This window comes from Sebastes umbrosus, chromosome 3 (assembly GCF_015220745.1).
Source record: "Sebastes umbrosus isolate fSebUmb1 chromosome 3, fSebUmb1.pri, whole genome shotgun sequence".
Lineage (NCBI taxonomy): Eukaryota > Metazoa > Chordata > Actinopteri > Perciformes > Sebastidae > Sebastes > Sebastes umbrosus.
The window spans coordinates 28,167,462-28,187,635 of NC_051271.1; the positions used below are offsets into that span (position 1 = coordinate 28,167,462).

At 41.6% G+C, this 20,174-nt stretch overlaps 1 protein-coding gene across 1 annotated transcript; it reads right to left on the reverse strand.

The window, feature by feature from the left end:
• Positions 1 to 3,647: 3,647 nt before the first annotated feature.
• Positions 3,648 to 18,195, reverse strand: LOC119485548 (solute carrier family 25 member 10). Its single transcript, XM_037765198.1, has 11 exons — positions 17,510 to 18,195; positions 10,809 to 10,928; positions 8,503 to 8,617; positions 8,329 to 8,377; positions 8,200 to 8,241; positions 8,065 to 8,108; positions 7,907 to 7,977; positions 6,425 to 6,517; positions 6,246 to 6,323; positions 6,070 to 6,126; positions 3,648 to 4,741 (listed from the first exon to the last, which is right to left on the reverse strand). Exons 1-11 carry the CDS (start codon positions 17,597 to 17,599, stop codon positions 4,640 to 4,642), a joined length of 861 nt encoding a protein of 286 aa, XP_037621126.1. The 5' UTR covers positions 17,600 to 18,195; the 3' UTR covers positions 3,648 to 4,639.
• Between the last annotated feature and the right edge of the window lie 1,979 nt (positions 18,196 to 20,174).

Here is a 20,174-nt window from a genome sequence, read left to right on the forward strand (position 1 = left end):
CACGTTAATATCTGTTTTTGTTTTAAGACGAATGAACTGAAGCCGAGATCTCTCAAAAATTTGAATCTTTAAAGGGGACATATCATGAAAAACTCACTTTTTCAGCTGTTGTGCACATACATTTGGGTATCTGGAGTGCCTACCAACCCACAAACTGTGACAGTTTTTTTTTGTTACCTGCCTATGTCATATGCAGCCTTATTAGAATATATCGCCCTCAGCTTGAGAACTACCTTTGCAAAGGTGCACCATATTTTCAGAGCAGACTGGGCTTTTTCAGGAGGGGGTCTTAAAGAGACAGGTGCTAAAACGGAGCATTTCAGACAGAGGGTGAATACAGGTTCAGACAGAACATTATCTATACATTACAGTATTTTCCTTCTCAATATGAGGAAAATAATGTGTTTTTTGAGCATTAAAGCATGTAAACGTTCTAGTAGAAATCCAAAATACAAGTATGAACCTGAACATGAGCATGATACAGTATATATGTACACTTAAATTCTTCTTGCTTGCATGCGCAATGATAGTAATTTCAGTTTATGAAAGCTTCAGATATTTATAGACATGGAGGCTGAATTGCTTGCTAAAATCAAAGCACATTTCTGAAATAAGAACATCACAATACGTATAGGACAACTGCCCGATTCTCCTTTTCACTGCACACACAGGCAGCATATGCCTCTGCTGTGCAAAAAAAAGCAGTCCATGCAGATAAGGATCACACATGCATGAGATGCATGTGATGGTATAGAGGTGAGTGCTCACAGTCACTAATGCTTTGCATGTGATGGATAGTTTTAATAAAGCAGCGGACAGCAATGTTCATCTAAAAGGAGGAACAGAGTCACACCGTCACCATTCATCATTACAGCTGAATATCGCCACTTAACCGTGGATGGTCCTGTCACGCGGTGCAGGCTGGGAGGCCGTAATTCTGCCTAACAAGAACTGATCTTAGGTCTGTGGGCTGGTGCAAAAGACCAGCGGAGCTAACAGTAAAATATGTCCTTGTTCGGATGAGGGCAAATCCCTGATGGTGAAGCTTAAAGATGCTCTATAGACGGGTTTCTGTGCAACGGATGCAAGGCTTCGTTACGGCTATAAGTTGTTGTAACTTTACATTTTGAAGCAAAGACGTCTGGTAGTCCGCGGTCACAACAACAAGCGGCCACGGACGTTTTCACTGGCTAAGGTTCATTTAAATTTGAATCGGACATATCTGCAATATTGCATTGACTTTTGGCATTACGTTTCTGACTGAACTGTTAGCCACCAGCAACACGCTATTTAATAGAGAGCCGTCAGAGGTCTAATGTTAATGTTCACCTGCCCGACATACAAAGAGCTGCTGTGTGACTGGCTGTACTAATAACAAGACCAAAATCCAAGTCTCACGTTTTATATTAACGTTATACCTGTTTAGGAATCGCTAAGGAAAAAGTGTCTGGCGGCGGCCATCAAGAGGGGCTCACGTAACTTGAACGCCTGCCGGAGTGTCAACCAAACAGACCCTGGTCCTCCAAGTCAAATCACACCCATTTCATAAGAGGTGATAATAATAATCAAATCTCATACCAATACGTCATAGGATAATGGTATCTGGTGGTCGGACTCTGCAGGAGTCTATAGTCAACAAGAATGTACAAACAATGCAAAATGTACGTTGATTACAACTAGGTGCCAAAGCGGTTTTGCCCCCTGAATGTCCACGCACCCAGTAATGTTTGTATACAAGAAACCCGTCCATAACAAAGATGGTGCATCACCCACCGGAAGGGGCGGGACTTCGCCTCTCCATACACTTCCTGTCTCCTAAGAGGGCGTGGTTATGCTGTGTTTCCACCCCCCCTTTTAATAACATTAGATATTTAACAGCCATATTTAGCATTACGAAAATGAGTTCGCTAGGGCGTTCGGAGCGAGAGAAAGCAATTTTAGTGTCAAAATGTTCAGAAGATGTGACTTGTAAGATAATGGGTCCAATATTTACTTTGGTGACTATGGGGCGAAAGAATCAGTCATAATCTGTGTTCACATTCACTTCTCCCATTGGGAAGTTAATAAGACTCAGGACCTGCTGCTTGTCTCCTAAAAGGGCGCGGTAGTAGCGAAACCCATGTGACACAGATAAAGGAAACTGACTCTCAGTGCGCCGTCTCCTCTCTGAACTGTCTTTGACTTAACTCAGTCACAGCCAGCATCACTGTAGGCTACTATGAGCCTGTGGCAGCAGAAAACACAAAGATCGCCCTGTTTGCGTGTATGAAATGGATTTAACACTGATCACAGGGTCTGTGCAGCTGATTTATGAAATGACAAAAATAACATTTAGAAAAATGTGGTGTGATTTGCAGCAATCTGATTTACTACCAAAATAAAGACGTTGAAACAACACAAAAACACATTTTTTCATTAGTATTTTAATTCCAAAATCATCAGTTAGTAATCTAACAAAATATAATGTCACAATACCCAGAACTGTGGGTCCCTCCAGTTTCATTTCTGTGCATATGAATAAAGCTGGGGTTAGCATTACTTACTATGGCTGATCTACAGTACCTCACACTGTTGAGGGACGCTAGAGCGTAACAACATGCAGGTTCAAAGTCATTATGTGAGGCTGCAAGGCTTTACATGATGCCCAAGAGAGGATCGTTCAGGTCGTTGGCATCGATATCATTCACACGTAACTATACTGCCCTCCGGAGGACACACACTGTAAGGCAACAGGACTTGACAAGGTCTCTGTCAACAGAGCAGGCACAGCAGCACAGAGGACGCATTACATCACTGAACCACTGAAAGTTCTCATCGGACAATAACTGGCACACAACATGTAAAAAAAAAAAAAAATCACAGACTGGAACCATTGACATTTTAAATTCAAAACACATTATTCACTTTTAGATCATGTTACAGTATTCAGCAGGTTAGTCAGCACGAGTCCAGGGATTTTAATAAAGTGCCTCATAAAACGGAGTAGCATCCTGAGTCAAGGTCTGACAATGCTTTCAGCTAAACGAAACGTTACGGATGGAAACGTACATGTACCAGCAGTCCTCTACAGGCATCTCTATTCAAACTTTTAAGAGATCAAGTGGTCATACAGAATATCAATGGGACTGGAAAGAGAGACCTTCACCAGTCTGCTCTCTCTGCTTCACAGTTTCCCCACAAACTCCCTCCTTACTTAAAAACACGAGACAAACTTGGTCCTCTTCTCCAAAAAGATTGGAGAGTGAAACGATGATGGAGGAATGAAGTAAAGGAGAATCGGGTCAGAGTTAAAGACATTTTAACCTGCTCGCTTAGTAGTTGATTTCCACTTCTAAAACTAAATGAATTTAGTGAAGAAAAAGCAAAAAAAAAAAAAAACTGTTAAAGGGACTATTTGTTACTTTCAGAAATGCTTGTTAACAGCGACACCTGTGGCCGTTAAGTCAACGAAAGTCAGCGTCGGGCTCGCGCTTGCTCGCTCTACATAGACATGAACGAGACGACAACGTTTCTCGCTGCGGAGCCCCGTCACTTCACAAGACACGGGAAACCTCTGTTGGTCTGGAGGAGCTGCAGCAGTTATTTCTGCACAAACGTCCACTGTACATTCACTAGATATTCTCAGAGCTAAACTAACTCTTCTGCAGTGTGGAGTGAGCGCGCGTTCATGTCTAGAGGTGGAGCAAGCTGAACGAGAACGCGCGCTCTGTCTGAGTGAAGGCAAGCAGGCAGAGGAGCAGAGGCTGCGGCAGCACGCGAACGCGCATATGTGAGCACGCATGTGTCCCGATCCGGCACATTTATACGCTTAAAAAGTTATAAACAGTCCCTTTAAATTCAGGGTGCATCACATTTGGTCACCGCTGTTGGGAATGGTTACTATGTTAATTACATAACAGTTTGTTAAGTCACGTTTTAGTAATGGCTTCTGGGTAAGAGTATAGATTGGAAAAAATGGCACTGATGACAAGGCTACACTGTGTTTGTTTGCATTTTTGTATTTCTGCTACATCACAAGCTCTGTCCTGACCTAATATGACACCAATGACGTGCTGCAACGTGTGGAAACACATTCCTGGCACTAACTTTTTAAGCCACACTGGTGTGTGACCTCTGAAGGCGCTGGACGCCACTGGTGAACTTAAGTATTGCTGAAATTAACACATAAATCACAAAATCTGATCTGGAATTCGTTAGTCATCATTTAGTTTGTCTGTCAACGTGACAGATGAATTGTTCCTTAACTCAAGAATTAACACTTAATCACAATAAGTCTCACGTAACTAATCCCACCTGAAATTTCACTGGACGACTACATTAAACGTCTGCTAGAACCAATACTAATCTGCTCTCTAAATTTGGCAGCTCATTCTAAAAATAACCATTTGAAGCACCTGTACATTTATCATGTTCTTCTAGAAGGTGGTGCTCTTAATAATCAAAGTCCTAACTAGCCGCGAGATAGAGGTAGAGCAAAAGGAGAAGGAAAACATGCACAAGCCCATAATGAACTGTACATGACTCCCCTTCTTCCTTTCTAAATGCCAAGAGTAGAGCGGTGACAGGGTGCTGTGTGGCAGTGTCGGTGACGGGGGAGGGGAGGGGAGGGGTGAAAAGCGGCTGGCCACGGAGCTTGTGCTCAGGAGATGATGACAATGCCGAAGTTCTGCTTGAGCTGCTCGAGGAAGATGAAGGTGAGCACCGTGTGAGGAATCAAGCGGATCCCTGCGGGGACGAGACCCTGCAACAAAAATTGGCGGTATATTACTATTTGTAGTTTTTCTCCCATTGCATCTATCAATTTAAAGCTGATGTGCTGAATTGTACTTTATTATAAAAAACAGATAAAAAGCAGGTAATGTATCACACTTGACATGCAGCCAGCATGCTTTTAATTTTTGTAAAAATTAAGTTCAACTTTTGCTTTCAAAAAATCATATTGAAGTGATTTGACAGATTTATTTATGTGGACGTCCAGTCAGTGTTGATGGTAAATGTAGTCAACTGAAGCAATAAATTCCTCAGTGTGTGCTATATTGACCGAGAAGGCTGAGTTACTTCACTACATTTATTTGACAATATTAGTTAGGCTACTACAGTAGTTACTTTGCAGATTCAGATTCTTAAAATACAAAATATAAATAAACTATCATGTAGCCTATTAAGTATATAAAGTAGTTAAAATGTGCTCCACCTTTACCGGCTGCAACACTAATGTAATGAACACATTAATGCATCAATAATTATAATCTGATGATATACACCGATCAGCCATAACATTACGAGCACTGACAGGTGAAGTGAATAACATGGATCATCCCGTTACAATGGCACTTGGCAGTGGGGGGGATATATTAGACAGCAAGTGAACATTTTGAACTTTGTGTTGGAAGCAGAAAAAATGGGCAAGCGTAAGGATGTGAGCGACTTTGACAAGGGCCGAACTGTGATGGCTAAACTACCGGGTCAGAGCATCTCCCGAACTGCAGCTCTTGTGGGATGTTCCTGGTCTGCAGTGGTCAGGACCTACCAGAAGTGGTCCAAGGAAGGACACCGGAGAACCGGCGACAGGGTCAGACCCAAGGCTCATTGATGCATGTGGGGAGCGAAGGCCGGACCCGTGTTGTCTGATCCAATAGAAGAGCTACTGTAGCTCAAATTGCTAAAATAGTTAATGCTGGTCCTGATAGAAAGGTGTCAGAAGACACAGTGATGAGCAGTTTGTTGCGTATGGGGCTGCGTAGCCGCAGACCGATGAGGGTGCCAATGCTGTCCTAATGTTACGGCTGATCGGTGTATACATATATTATTATGAAATGGACCATCCTGCATAATTTTGGTACTTTAAGTATCTATTTGGTGTACGGTCTAAGACCTGCTCTATATATAAAGCGTCTTGAGATAACTTCTGTTGTGATTTCACGCTATACAAAAATAAATTGAATTGAATTGAATTTGATGATAATACTTTTGTACTCTGTTTGAGCACAATTTTTTAACCTCTGATTAAAAGTGGCACTAAATAACCACAGTGGTGTTAATGTATAATATGTAGGACTGTTATTTTACCTTATAAAATGCCAGAGGACCAAGCTTGGCAGTTTCTCGTAAGCAATGCGCCACCCCCTAAAGAGAGAGAGAGAGACATGCTGGATTAGACTGAACACTGAGGAATGAAGAAGATGGACAAACAGAAACAGAGGAACGAAACTATTAGAGGAGGCGATGAAGAGGGATCCACTCACTGTGTACTCTCCCTTTGAGCTCATCAGCCTCGTCTTCATCACATCCAGAGGTTGACACAAGAATGTAGCACAGCCTCCCTGCAGAGGAAACACACCATCGGTTCACTAAAGAGCCCTGCAAACGTCACGCTGACTCAATCCGGCTTTCAGGGCGCACAAATAAAAAACCTGATACTCACAGCGATGAAGCTGGAGAGAAAGTGTGTGAGTATGTTATCTCCCATCATGCCTGTTCCCAGCACGAGCTGCTTGGCCTGGTCGTAGCACGCCAACTAAAGGTGGGAAAAATAAGAGAAAAGCCTGGGGTCACAGGATGGAATGAGATCATTTTAAGTACATCAAGTGGGTTGACCTTTATGTGGTTCACAAATAGATATAAGATCTATCTATCTATCTATCTATCTATCTATCTATCTATCTAAACCTGTCAATTTTAAATCACTTTTTGTAAATGTGTGACTTTGGCGCCCCCCCAGTGGTTTATACCAGAAAAACAAATAAAAAAACACACAAATGAGACGGACAGAAATTGTCTAATTTTTCTAGAACTACCCCGAGGATCTTGGGTATTACGCAGGTCAGAAATATTTTGATTGGCAGGTGCATGTCCTGGCATTTGAAGAAGCAGGGGTGGATCTAGGGGGTGCCCCCCCGTAATATTAAGTATGGACCCTCCTCTGACCCGCCTAACCGTGGCAAATATTTCCGTACATTTTGCACCCCACATTTATCCTCAGAGAGGGGGAATTGTAATTATTCATAGCAGTGATAAAATGTACGTTAGCACTGATTGACTATTATTGTGTTTATTGTTATAGGTGTATTGTTACCTATGGGGGTGGTAAAAGGATTTATATAGTGCTTTTCTAGTCTTAGCGACTACTCAAAGGCTTTTACAACACAAGTCAGCATTCACACACACACATTCATATCCTGTTCTTCAGCAGCGGTAAACATTCACATGCACACTCAGCAATTTGAGGTTCAGGATCTTGCACAAGGACCCATGGACATTAGGCTGCAGAAGCAGATGAGACTAAGTGGAATCATGGGAGACTCTTTTCTTTAGAGATAATGAGTGGAAATGCTGTTATACGTTTAGCTGCAGGCAGCCTTCAACAATCTACTCATACTGTAGTATACTTAGAGCATGCCCAGTGTTGTGCTAATTCTATACACTACTCTACATTTAATCCATATAGTAAATGCATTTTTGGACTAATTGAATGTGAACAGTGGTATCGATGCTACAGTCGGAAGCAAACGTCCTCTGGATATGCTTGCCAACGCAGTTAAGAGAGGCTGAGGTTATATGCATTAATGCATAATTTATTACGCATTGTTTAAATGGAACCATCAGAAGAAGCAGCGTATTCATCTAGGAAATCGATTCAGCATTGATGAATTAATGTACCTTTAATTTAACTCAATTTTATTCCATTATATTATTAAAAAGGGCTTACAGATGGATTCAGAATTTGACATGCTATTTAACAAATATCTTCTTAATGTTTTGAAGAGAAAAAACTGATCTAAATTGTGATTGTATTAGCCCAGGTGGATTAAAGTACATCACTGGTTTAAGAATCCCTGGGGTGTCTTCACCTTAAGACATTTAAAAGGATGTTTTAAAAGTTACACATTCTTTATCTGTGACTTGCCTGTCCCACAGTGACCACCGCTCCTCTGCTGGAGGCCATGGTGGCTCCTGAGTACAGTCTCCTCAAGCCCTCTGTGGGACAGGACACAGGTCAGAGGTCAGACATGAGGCCACTGTGTGCTTTACATGAACACACACACTACCTTGCTTGGGCTTTACCTTCTCTGAAGACTCGGAAGAGCCCGTCGATGGCGTGCTTGTAGCTTAAAGAAAAAACGTTCAGGGTTAAATACAATAAGAGATTTAGAACGTCTAAACTGAACATTTTTAACTACAGTGAGTTACAACACTCACTTTCTCCTCAGTTCTGGTGGTAGTTTCATGTCATTCTGCATCCTAGAAGCAAGAAAAGATTGGTGTGCTTGTTTAGAATAATTCAAATTGTTTACATATATTAATGAGAATTTGAATTGTCATGGTTACCTGACATTCACCAAGTCTGCCGGCGTGCCAACAAATCCACCAGTGAAACCTGTTGGTAGAGAAATCTTGTTGGCACACAATCTTGTATGGGTGACACTGCATGTGTGTGTGTGTGTGTGTGTGTGTGTGTGTGTGTGTGTGTGTGTGTGTGTGTGTGTGTGTGTGTGTTCCCACCTCCGAAGGCTCCCAGCAGGATCTTCTGGTAAAAGGGCATGGGGCCCTGGCTTGTGGTGCCCATCATGTCCCTCACGGTCTCATAGATGGCAAATCTGGTGAGGGAATAGGACATCTGAGAGGTGAGGAGAGGAGAGGAGAGGAGAGGAGAGGAGATGAGAGGAGAGAAGAGGAGAGGAGAGGAGAGAAGAGGAGAGGAGAATGAGTGTCCTATACTCTCCTCACTATTTAACATTTTCTTTTTTCAACCACTAGAAGGAGCCTTTGGCAACACAACCAATCTAACCTAAACAAGGGCCCAATTCCAAACCACCCCCTACACCCTCTCCCTACCTACTTCCACTCCGTTTGCGCGTACGTGTGTAGGGTCCGCCATATTAAGTGCCATTCCAAACCAATCACTGGGGAGTGGGAGTGGTTTATAAAACCCTCCAACAGCGAGCCTGCATCGATGCCGACTTAACCAGCCGCCCTTAATGATGACGTGCATCACCGTTTTGTGTTCGTCATGGAAGACGCTCTAATGTCAGTTCCGTGCGACTACCGGTTCAAACATTTACTCCTAAACTGCTCAAACTAAGATACACATTTAATTTATTCTACTTTATTGTCATACAGACGTTAACAACTTAAAGTAAATACATTGTACTTAGGATCAAATGTCTAGTCTAGAAAACGGTAGACATGTTCATTTGAAGTGTTATATAGTGTTATATACACGTACATACAAGATGTATATATATTTTTTTACCCCTATCAGCAGCTATAACCCCACAATTTATCATATCTTCAACTGTACAATACTGACTTAAAAATAATCTGGTTTATTTATAAAGAACATTTCAACTAATATTCTTATCTATATATACTAGTCTTGCATTTTTAGACACTTAATCGTAGATTCTATTTTTCAGCATTAATATTTGCATTGTTGTTATACATATTTCTTATTTATATTTTCTTATGATTTCTCTATGTTTTATATTTCTATTCTAGATTGGGAGCTAAACGAAACTCAATTTTCGGACGCTACTTCGCCAATCATCTCGGACGCTACTCCGCCAAGATCCGGGTACTTTTCCAGACGGAAGTCGAGCCATTTAGGCATCATGCACCAATGAGCAACGCTCATAGTAATAAACGGGGCCCCGCCTCCAACGCTGTATCCAGTTCTTTTAATACATCCATGGTTTTAAGAGCTCGATCATCTGTTCCATCATGTCTGCTGAAACGTATGTACGGCGTATATGGACTCATAGGTGGCTAGGAAGACGTGTGTGACTCGTCCATTTTGCAGAGAGAATTGGAGGTAAGCTAACTACGTTTTACTATAACTATTGTACATAGTTATCTTGATAGCTACGCTCTCATTGTAAGAAAAGCAGAAATAAGTCACTGACGTTGGGGAATCGGCTCGTGGCTCTGCTTCAACTGTGCAAGAGCCTGTGGATGGCCGACCAAAAATCACCCGACTGTCCGACGGCCGGTCGGGAGGAGTTAATCGGTCCTCGCCCCCCCCACACTGCATGGCAAACATCGCCTGATGAAGCTGAAATTTGGTCCAACTCTAAAATGACTCAAAATTCGGGCCAGAAACGGGCTAAAATCGTACAGTGCGTGCCCAGCTTTACAAAAAAGTTACCCAAAAACCTGTTGTAATGTCGTCCATCCTTCTCGCTCTTCCTCTGACTAAAAACACGCTGAAGTTGGCGAACACATTATGTTTTACTCAAACTTCATTTCAGTTAGAGAAATAACTTAGACGAATGCACCCCTTTCCTTTAAGAAGTACCTCGAAGAAAGCAAAGTGGTGGAATAAATTAAATCCTTTCAGAAAGCCTTTTATTAATGCTTGCACACAGTTTAATTTCCAACATATCTCTTCTTATGTTGTATGCATAAAGTTTGTCATAATAATAATAATTACTATTATTATTATTATTTTAAAAAGATTGGACAACTATTAACATTAATACGGTCAAACTGAAATGACAAAAAGTGACAAGCTGTTTCTTATAGTGCTGATGAAATCCTCCAAACTACACAGTTGAGTCGTAATTGTGTCTGCTCTTGGCCTACCTTTAGCCCTTTTTAGTATTATTGTCTATTTCAGTATCATTTTATCGATATCTTTATGACTTTTTATTGCTACCATCTTGGCCAGTCTCTCTTGCGAAAGAGGTTTCCACCCTCAGTGGGACTTACCTGGTTAGATACAGGTTAAAAGAGAGAGAAATGACTACTGAACTCAACAACATACACAGGCTCAAGAACAGTCTTAGGCATACACACAGACACACACATACCTGTCTACAAAGGGAGGCAGAGAGGCCACTGTAAAGAGCCAGCACGCCATCGCTCTTCACCACATGAACGGCCATCCCCATCATCCTCTTCTTCACCTCCTGCTGTGTCTGCAGGTGTACCTGGAAAGACATTCACGTATTAGCGTTAGGTTAGGCATCGTACTAACATAGTAAAGAAAATATTTGACAGAAAAGACACAACAACGTCAGCAACTTTTTCTTGTGGGGTAACTTATAGACACCAGTTCACATATTTGGGCGACTAAATGTGTCAACGGGCTACATGTGTCAAAGTTGGGAGTATTGTCAGAGACATGAAAAAAATCAAAAAAGCAATGGCCAAAATCTAGTCAGAAGAGGTCGAGATATCCCGACTCAATATCCACAATCACAGACTTTGAGGCATGTTCCTGCAAAGCCTGCAAGGGTTTAGGGCTATCCCACTGTCAAACAATCAAGTGCTTGAGGGCTCTCTCGCAGACTGTTTGAGCCCTTTATGCACATTTTCTGCATTCCTGCAGACTTTGCTTGAGGGAATAACCCACAATTCATAGCTCTGTGACATTAAACACAGGGTTACCAGGGGAAGCCCGGAGACGTAAAGAAAAAGGTAAACAAAGCTTAGTCTTTAGTATGGGTCAAACTCAAAACACACTGGATCATACACTTCCCGTAATGCAACTCAAGACCATGTTTACTGTAATTAGATTCTTGCTGTCTGGTAAACACACGTGTCTTTCAAAACTTCGCATGTCCAGTTTGTAATGCAGGCTTTCAGTTAAATAGATCTGGTCCCTGATGACATCACTATGACATCATCAGGGTTATTTTCTCAGGTTTGAAAAAGCTTTCTCCAGAGTCACAGAGGACATCACGCAACTGTTTTCACAAGCTGAGTAATACTGACTAAGAGTAAAGAGGAGGAAGAGAACAATGTGTAACACGGGCGGTTATAACGCAATACACAAGATTTCTAAATGTCTTAACCACGGTGTGCGCGTGTGTGTAATCAGTATGTGAGTTTGAAGGCCTTCAAAACACAATGTTTGAATGCGTACTGTCTCATCAGAAGCCTTTATCAAATTTACATAAACTTTACCCTCATTTGTAGAGTCAGAGGTCACTAGATATGTGAAGATACAAACATTTTAGTGTCAAACCTAGCTTAAAGTGATGCCTCAGTGGACTAGACAATTATGAACTTCAAATTTTTCTGTCAAAATTTCTGCCATTTAATTATATACACAGTCACCACCATCATCACACATTACTTCTAAAAGACAAAGTTAATCTAGGGACGTGCTAGCAGCTCGGCTAAATGCTAACGTCAGCATGCTAACATGCTCACAATAACAATGCTGATGATGTTAGTCATGTTAGTTTAGCATGCTAACGGTTACTAATTAGCACTAAAATACAAACGCTACATGAAAAGTTATTACAATTCATCCCGAGGGGGGCGTGATGCTGACATAATTAACTGGATGGACTGAAATCTTAGACCTCATGGTGGCGCTAAAGGAAGAGTTAAGGGATCACCAAAGTCAGTAGGATTCATCCTCTGGGGACCGTGAATGTCATTGCAAAATGTTATGACAATCAAACGTGGTGGCCCGACCTAAAGACATTTCCATTCATAGAGCCGAGGAGCTACCATGGCTAAATATCTACTACAAAAATCATACAAACTTCTAAAACGGTCTTTTGGTGCCTTCAAACGAAACTTGTGAGCTTGTGTTTACAACATGGGAAGTCGTGTACAAGATATGCTTGGCGTTCGGCTTCCAGAAGCCACAGAGGCTGACAATTTGCAAAGCAAATGCAAAATGACAAAGGGGAAAAATTAGGCTGTTGGTAATATCAACATTTTCCTCAGAAATATTCATTTACGACTAAAATTACAATATATTAACTTATTAGGCGCTGAAAAATGAACTTCCATGGCCTCCCTAATTTCTGACAACGTCAACAAACATGTCACAACTCGTGAACTCTGAGCTTTCAGAAACTTTCCACTTACGAGGTTGTGAATACCGACACAGTAAACACGACCCCATTTGAAGGCACCATTTGGTAACAGGACACAATCGATTTCTGAGCCAGGTTTCACACTGTGGAAAAAAAATCAAAATCAAAATACTTCAGGGAATTTAATCTTGATGTAATGAATGCAACTCCACTGTAACTCTGGTATTTTCCTTGAAGCTGTGATAAACACAAAGTGTTGAGCCATCAGCAAGATAATGAATACAGGAAAACACACACACACATTGTGGTGAAATATTACACCCACATGAGTTGACAAGTGTCTGGCTTAAAGATTATCTTTTTAGGTGAGGTCAAACAAGTCCTGTTGAGGACAATAGAGCAGTCTATCTGGTGGTGTAATGGATGTCTGGGTTAACACGGAACAGGAAACCAATACAACATGACTTGGCAATCTTTGCCATGCGACGCGTGTGCTGGATTAAGCCCTACTTCCCTCTTGAAAACCACATGCACATATTCTCTCGTCTAAATTACTTTTCAGTGCTTCTAAATTTAGATGCCATGCTGTTCAGCTCTAACAGGAATGTGATAAGTGTTCAGCATTATGAAGCCATTCACCTTTTAAGCTTTGTAAGCTGTTACTAAGTCACCATCTGCCTCACTGTCCGCTGACAGAGCAAGCTTTGGGTTTTCTGTGTGTGTTTTATACGCTGTGAGGATAAAACTGGTTTTAAAAGTACTTCATGAGTGAGGAAGGATCTACGGCTTGATCATCATCATCAGGAGCAGCTCAGCTTGGAGGAGGACAGTGTGCTCATAGTTTCATCAATGAATCTCTGTCGACTGAATGAATGATTCTGAGCAAACTGGGATTAAAAATTAACAAAATCAGTTACTGAAGTTTTTTGTGTTAAACATACAAAAAGCTTGGTCTCATGTTTTGTGGACCGGATCAGTTTAAACACCATTAATTTTGCACATCATTCAAGTAGTGATGGGAAACGTTGCGAGACGCAGACCAAGCTTGCGGCAAAGAGATATAGGTGCAATTTACAGCAGCTGAAATTTGCTTAATGTTATGCAAATGTGAACTGTGAAATGTGATTGAGACAGTGCTACCTCCAGTTTGCATCACACACTTTCTAATTTCTACATTAGCTGTCCTTAAAATTCATGACATTATCCATTACCAACACAATGTTCTCACAACACCTAAGTATCAGCAGTTTGTACATTCACTGTGTTGCAGCTGAACTCACTGACTATCTACAGGGCTCCCACACGCATATACATAATAAGGGCTGTCAATCGATTAAAATATTTAACTGTGATTAATCGCATGATTGTCCATAGTTAAACGCAATTAATCGCACATTTTTTATCTGTTCAAAATGTACCTTAAAGGGAGATTTGTCAAGTAATTTAATACTCTTATCAACATGGGAGAGGGCAAATATGCTGCTTTATGCAAATGTATGTATATATTTATTATTGGAAAACAATTAACAACACAAAACAATGACAAATATTGTCCAGAAACCCTCACAGGTACTGCATTTAGCATAAAAAAATATGCTCAAATCAAAACATGACAAACTGCAGCCCAACAGGCAACAACAGCTGTCAGTGTGTCAGTGTGCTGACTTGACTATGACTTGCCCCAAACTACATGTGATTATCATAAAGTGGGCAAGAACCCATTTTCATTCACATATCTTGAGGTCAGAGGTCAAGGGACCACTTTGAAAATGGCCATGCCAGTTTTTCCTTGTCAAAATGTTGCGCAAGTCTGGAGCGTTATTTAATCTCTTTCGCAACAAGCTATTATAACATGGTTGGTACAGATGGATTCCTCTAGTTTCATATGTTGCCAGTATCTTCGCTCTAGATTTAAAACTAAGCCGCTACATCCTAAAAGAAATTAGTGGCGTTAAAACTAATTTGCGTTAACGTATTATTATCGCGTTAACTTTGACAGCCCTAATAATAATTAAATTCTAGCGTGTATAAATGAGGATTTTTCAATGAGTTTTTATAGCCTTCGTTCACATATTCTCAACTGTCGAGAAACAATTTCCCCTACACCAGCTGGAGAACCTCCTCATGAAAGCACCAGTCCTGATAGTGGACCACGTATGGCGTCACCTGCATCCAACATCAGTAACACTCCTCACCTGACTGCCACTTTAGCAGCTTGATTGGTTTTAAACCACATGACTATGTAGGGTGCAGTGAGTATTTGGATAGTGACACATTCTTTTGTTCTGCTGGCTCTGTACTCCAGCACAAAAGGACCTGAAGGGAAACAATGACTTTGAGGTTCAAGTACTAATTCTCCACGCCCATTTACAAAATTCATACATGTTATTCCTGCACACTTTTAATGGTGCCAATTTGCCAACATTTAAACAAATTGAGGCTAAAAAAAACAGGGTGCAAGTTGTTGCAGCAATTATTTTTTGTAACTTGAAGAAATCGACATTTGCAGCTCAAGCCGCACTTGTCTCAATTCCAAATCTTTTTGTAAATTAATCTTAGATTTAAAGACAATCCCCAGTGATGCAGATGAAAACATTTTATTTTTTATTTTAACAATTCTTTAAATTATTTTTTACCCACCCAAGTATAGAGACCATTCACCAGAGCTGGCTAGTTGGAGTCAAGGTCCAATGAATGTGAAAACATTCACTCCACTGTCATTTAAGATGCTGACAGTTGGATTGCATTTATTATGAATAAATGAGATTATGGGAATGTCCTCAAACAACTTCAGGACATCAATATTTACAAAAAGTTCTCAATGACGCCTTTATACTACTCAGACAGGGATGTTCTTGACGATGATTTGTCCTTAAAAGATTGTAAGATTTTATTAAAACTCCAGGGAATCCACCAAGCACATCCACTGTGTCTGGGACTGGGAGAGAGTATCAAGTTTACTGGTTTTGCAGATTAATGAAGAGTCTCACACGCACTCTGAAGTGAATGAAAAACACCTCGCAGTTTTTGTGTTTCTTAAAGAACCCCCATCGATTGACCTAGATCATGTGCACTCAGTCTGGTCCTCATAAAGGCCTTATGACACTGGAGAAGTTGCATCACTAAACCGGTGGGAACATATTTCAGTAATTTCCGGGTCATTACGTGTTTTGTTTTTTTTTGTTGGTAAACCTCACTTTTATTATATCCTGGAAAAACAAAAAGAAGAACACTGAAAATGAGAATTTAATTTGGAAATCAGTTTATATTCTGCCTCTCTTCTTCTCTGGTTATAAAGAACATAGATAGAAGCACACTTTTGTTCATCTTGCTGTATATGTGATTAGACTAGATTACCAGATTCAAAGTTTAACTCCACAGTTTTACACTAGCTAGTATAATTGTACATGGCATTTCCAGCTAACAAGCAAGTTAGGGCAGAAATGAAGCATTCCAGAGGACAGTTTAACCGCAAATGGGATGATTACCGGCCTGATCTACATAATTACACTCCATGTGACTGCAGTTAGGTTCACGTGCTGCTGTCTTCAATGCAATCAAAAGAGAGGTACAAGTAAAAGGAGGATGGATTTTGACATTAGGTCGAAATGTACAGTAGCCTACTACTCTGTGCAACAGTAGGTAGAATTTGAGCACATATGATTAAAAAAAAGTTAGTTTTTCTAAAAAGGTAACTATATCCTGACAGCAGTGCATGAGACAGGTAATCTGATCAAATATAAATCAATATTCTGTTACTGTAATGCCTATTTCTCTCCTCAAATGTTTTCAGAAACATCTTGTAGTGTACTGTTTAGCTGTAAAATTAGAAAGTTTGTGATACCAAACACCGCCCAACAGCCAGAGCACAGCCAATAGGAACGCTCTCTCTCTGAAATGACCTGTGATTGGTCAAAGTCTCCTGTCACTAAAGCCTGAAATCAGAGCTATGAGGAGATGAAGTCTAGTTTTCTCTCAGAACACTTGAATTACAATATGGTATATTATGTATATATAAGGTTATTATTGCCCAATGATGCCAAAAACTTTCTGAAGTTCTGAAACTACATTTACAAAACAACTTCTATACTGCTATACATACTACTATATTACATAAACATGAATAACTATTTCTCATATAAAGAAAAAAGCTCTAAAACTTAGACAATAGGGGTGTTTGAATTGATATCAATAAAAGGGTTCAGTAGACATACGTAATGCAGAACCACAGTAAAAATAGAAAGAAACAAGAATAAAGAATAAATGCTGAAAGGTTATTAGGGAATTTTTGCTCAACGATGCAAAAAATATTCTGCCTACTGCAGGTTTGACGTTATATTTATCTCAATAAAACATGACTATAAAAAATAATTTTCTGTGCACTTTTAAGTTCATCGCACAGTTATTATATTATTTTTGTCTACATCATTGGCAGTTATTAATGTCAGTGGGGGGTGACCAGATTTAACCTGTGCCCTATATTATGCCCAGCCTTGCACACATCCTGATAGACATTACAGTGATGCCACAGAAGACATGTGATACCACAGACTATATGGCATGCCCCACTACACTACAAGCTCTCTGCAGCTACTGCACACACAGATATCTAACCCAGCAATGTGATGACGAGGACTACTGCTGGAAACAGCTGTCGCCTGCTGTTCAGGCCTGCTCTCTACCTCTCTCTCCACACACACCGCGGAGGGTTACACACACTAAGGACAGCTCACCTTGAGCAGGTCCAGAGGATGCGTGCAGCAGGCGGCTCCGCAGGACGCCAGCCCACCGAAATACCACCGCGACATGCGTTTCTCGGTCATGGCTCCGGTGCAGCAGCTGCAGCGGTGACTTCACCTTCTTCCAGTCCGCCTTCGACACGCTGTCAGCCCGCCTCCGTTCTGTCGGCTTCCCGGTGGCCTGCAGGACACAACTTGTGGTCTACAACTGTGGACGCGGATAACTCTCGTTAATCTTCAATCATTGCGATAAGAGACTCTGACGGGGGGACTTTGGGCTGCAGCTGCATCGCGCACACTCACGCCACATAACGTGCGTGCGTGTATGCGTGTAAAAAGAGACGGCTGGTTATGGGCCACGATGTTGCAGCAGGAAGCGACTGTACACACACACAGTAGAGGAGAAGAGAGCAGCCAATGGTCACCGTGGACGGAGGAGCTGCCTACTACCCGAGCACCCGGGATCCAAAGGTCGACAGCAGCAGCGGGGGTTTTGGGACTGCTACTAAAAGACCCCGAACAAGCACAGCAGAAACTCACTCACTCACACAGCAGCCAGATTTCACCACTTTTAGTGTGTCGGTTGCAAACGAGTCGGTTCAAAGAGCCGACTCTTTTAAGTGAACGATAAGAGCCGGCTCCCGTCCGAGAGACGTTTTTTTTTTAAAATTAATTAAACTGCTTGTAACTTTATACACGTATAAATCTACCGGATCGGGATCCCATGCGTGCTCGCGTGTGGCCGGAGTCTCCTCTCCTCTGCCTGCTTGCCTTCACTCACACACCGCGCATGTTCTCGCTGTCTCGCTCCGCCTCTACACGTGCATGTGCGCCTTCACTCCACACTGCAGAAGAGTTAGTTTAGCTCTGAGAATATTTAGTGAATGTACAGTGGACGTTTGTGCAGAAATAACTGCTGCAGCTCCTCCAGACCAACAGAGGTTTTCCGTGTCTTGTGAAGTGACGGGGCTACGCAGCGAGAAATGTTGTCGTCTCCGACCGGGTGCCGGCGTCTTCCCTGTTTCCTCCGGCCCAGTTGGGGACGGTGGTGTTGCCCGCTGCGGAGCCCTGCTGCCTCAGCCCCGGAGGCTGAAGCAGGAAAAGCCAACACTAGGATCAGCATTGATTCATGGAGAGACCTTCGTCCTGTCAGCTAACATTACTGCCAAGCAGGTGAAATATAGAGTGATATTGTGGTTTTAGCTGACGTGTGTCGCCTCACTGTTTTGAGCGATGCTCGTTCATGTCTATTTATAGCGAGCAAAGCGCGAGCCCGACGCTGACTTTCGTTGAATTAACGGCCACAGGTGTCGCTGTTACATAGACAATGAATGGGGAGCATGGAAAGCACGAAGCCTGTGGAAAGTACCATGACTGTGACTGAATACTGTGTTATTGACGTCCGTGCGACCAATCAGGTGATGACAGACAAGGATCATACCATCAAACAGGGAGGGACGGGGGGGTGCGGCGCGCTGACGGTCTACAGGTACGCAGCAGGAGGGAGAGGAGGAGAGAAAGAGAGAGGAGTGCGGTGCGCGAATAGCAGACAAGATGAGTGATAGTCGGAAATGAAGCAAAAAATTTAAAATTATGATATTCTGGAAATTATAAGGCTTAGTATAATTAAATTGAATAATTTAAGTGATACATGTGCACACATACTAATCATAGGTCAAAACAGCGCTAAATTTGGCTGAATTATAAAAGGCAGAAGTGGTAAAACGAAGAGCCGTTTGGAAGCCGAAAGAGCCGGCTCTTCTTTGGTGAGCTGAGTCAAATGATCTGGCTCACTAAAAAGAGACGGATTTCCCATCACTATTCACCACCGCAAACTCATGCGGGTTTTAAAGCGACACGCATTCCTCCCTGCAGCCCGCAGAGCCCAGATAGTGTCTCTGTCTCTTTAAGAGGAAGAGTAGAAGAGACCTATTTGCCTTGACATTCACAAACCAGCAGAAACTTCATCCAGTTAACCGTGAATAGATCCTTTATCACAAGGTTATTTGTAACGTCCTGTACACACACTCACAAATAAAGGGGCGTACATGCTCATTCCAGGTCATTTAACCCTCTGAGACCCACAATAGACCCGTTTTTGTCTATTTTAGGGGGCTACAGGGGGTCTTTAGGGGGAGATAGCAGGTCAGCAGCAGATGTCACACAGAAGTGGTGTACATCATCTGAAAGCTGGGAACCTGAAGATTAGTTTGAGATGCAGCTCACTGTGTGTCAAGCTGTTCTAGTTATGAATTAGAAAATAAACATCAATTAATTCATTTGAATAAATTGTAAAAGCGTATAAGAGTTTAGAACATTATGATAGAAGTATATAATGACCATCCCCATGCTCTATTATGTCTCATAAGTTGTTGCAGCAATTTTTGGGTTGATACCATTTGTTTCACAGATTTGGTGCTAAATTCAACCACTTTTTTTACCAATCGAGAATTGATAAAAGATGATCAATAATCCCTCCAAAATACCACATTAAGACACCTTTAGGAACACCATAGAAAAAGCCATGCTGTGATTTGGGATCAAAAACATTTGACATTTGGAGATTTCTGCAAAAATTGCTCATAAACCCCCTTATTGTCAATCTACCTAGGAAAGCCATCCATCCTCTGAATGCTCTTGGTCTGTAGTTTGTGGCTGT

What these genes read in the sequence shown, in the direction of transcription:
- LOC119485548 (XM_037765198.1), bottom strand. Translation starts at nt 17,599, where the DNA reads ATGACCGAGAAACGCATGTCGCGGTGGTATTTCGGTGGGCTGGCGTCC. An exon ending in CGGTGGTCACTGTGGGACAG is followed by an intron (nt 6,518 to 7,906) that starts GCAAGTCACAGA and finishes TCCCACCTTTAG; the next exon opens with TTGGCGTGCTACGACCAGGC. An exon ending in TTCTCTCCAGCTTCATCGCT is followed by an intron (nt 6,324 to 6,424) that starts GTGAGTATCAGG and finishes TTTCCTCTGCAG; the next exon opens with GGAGGCTGTGCTACATTCTT.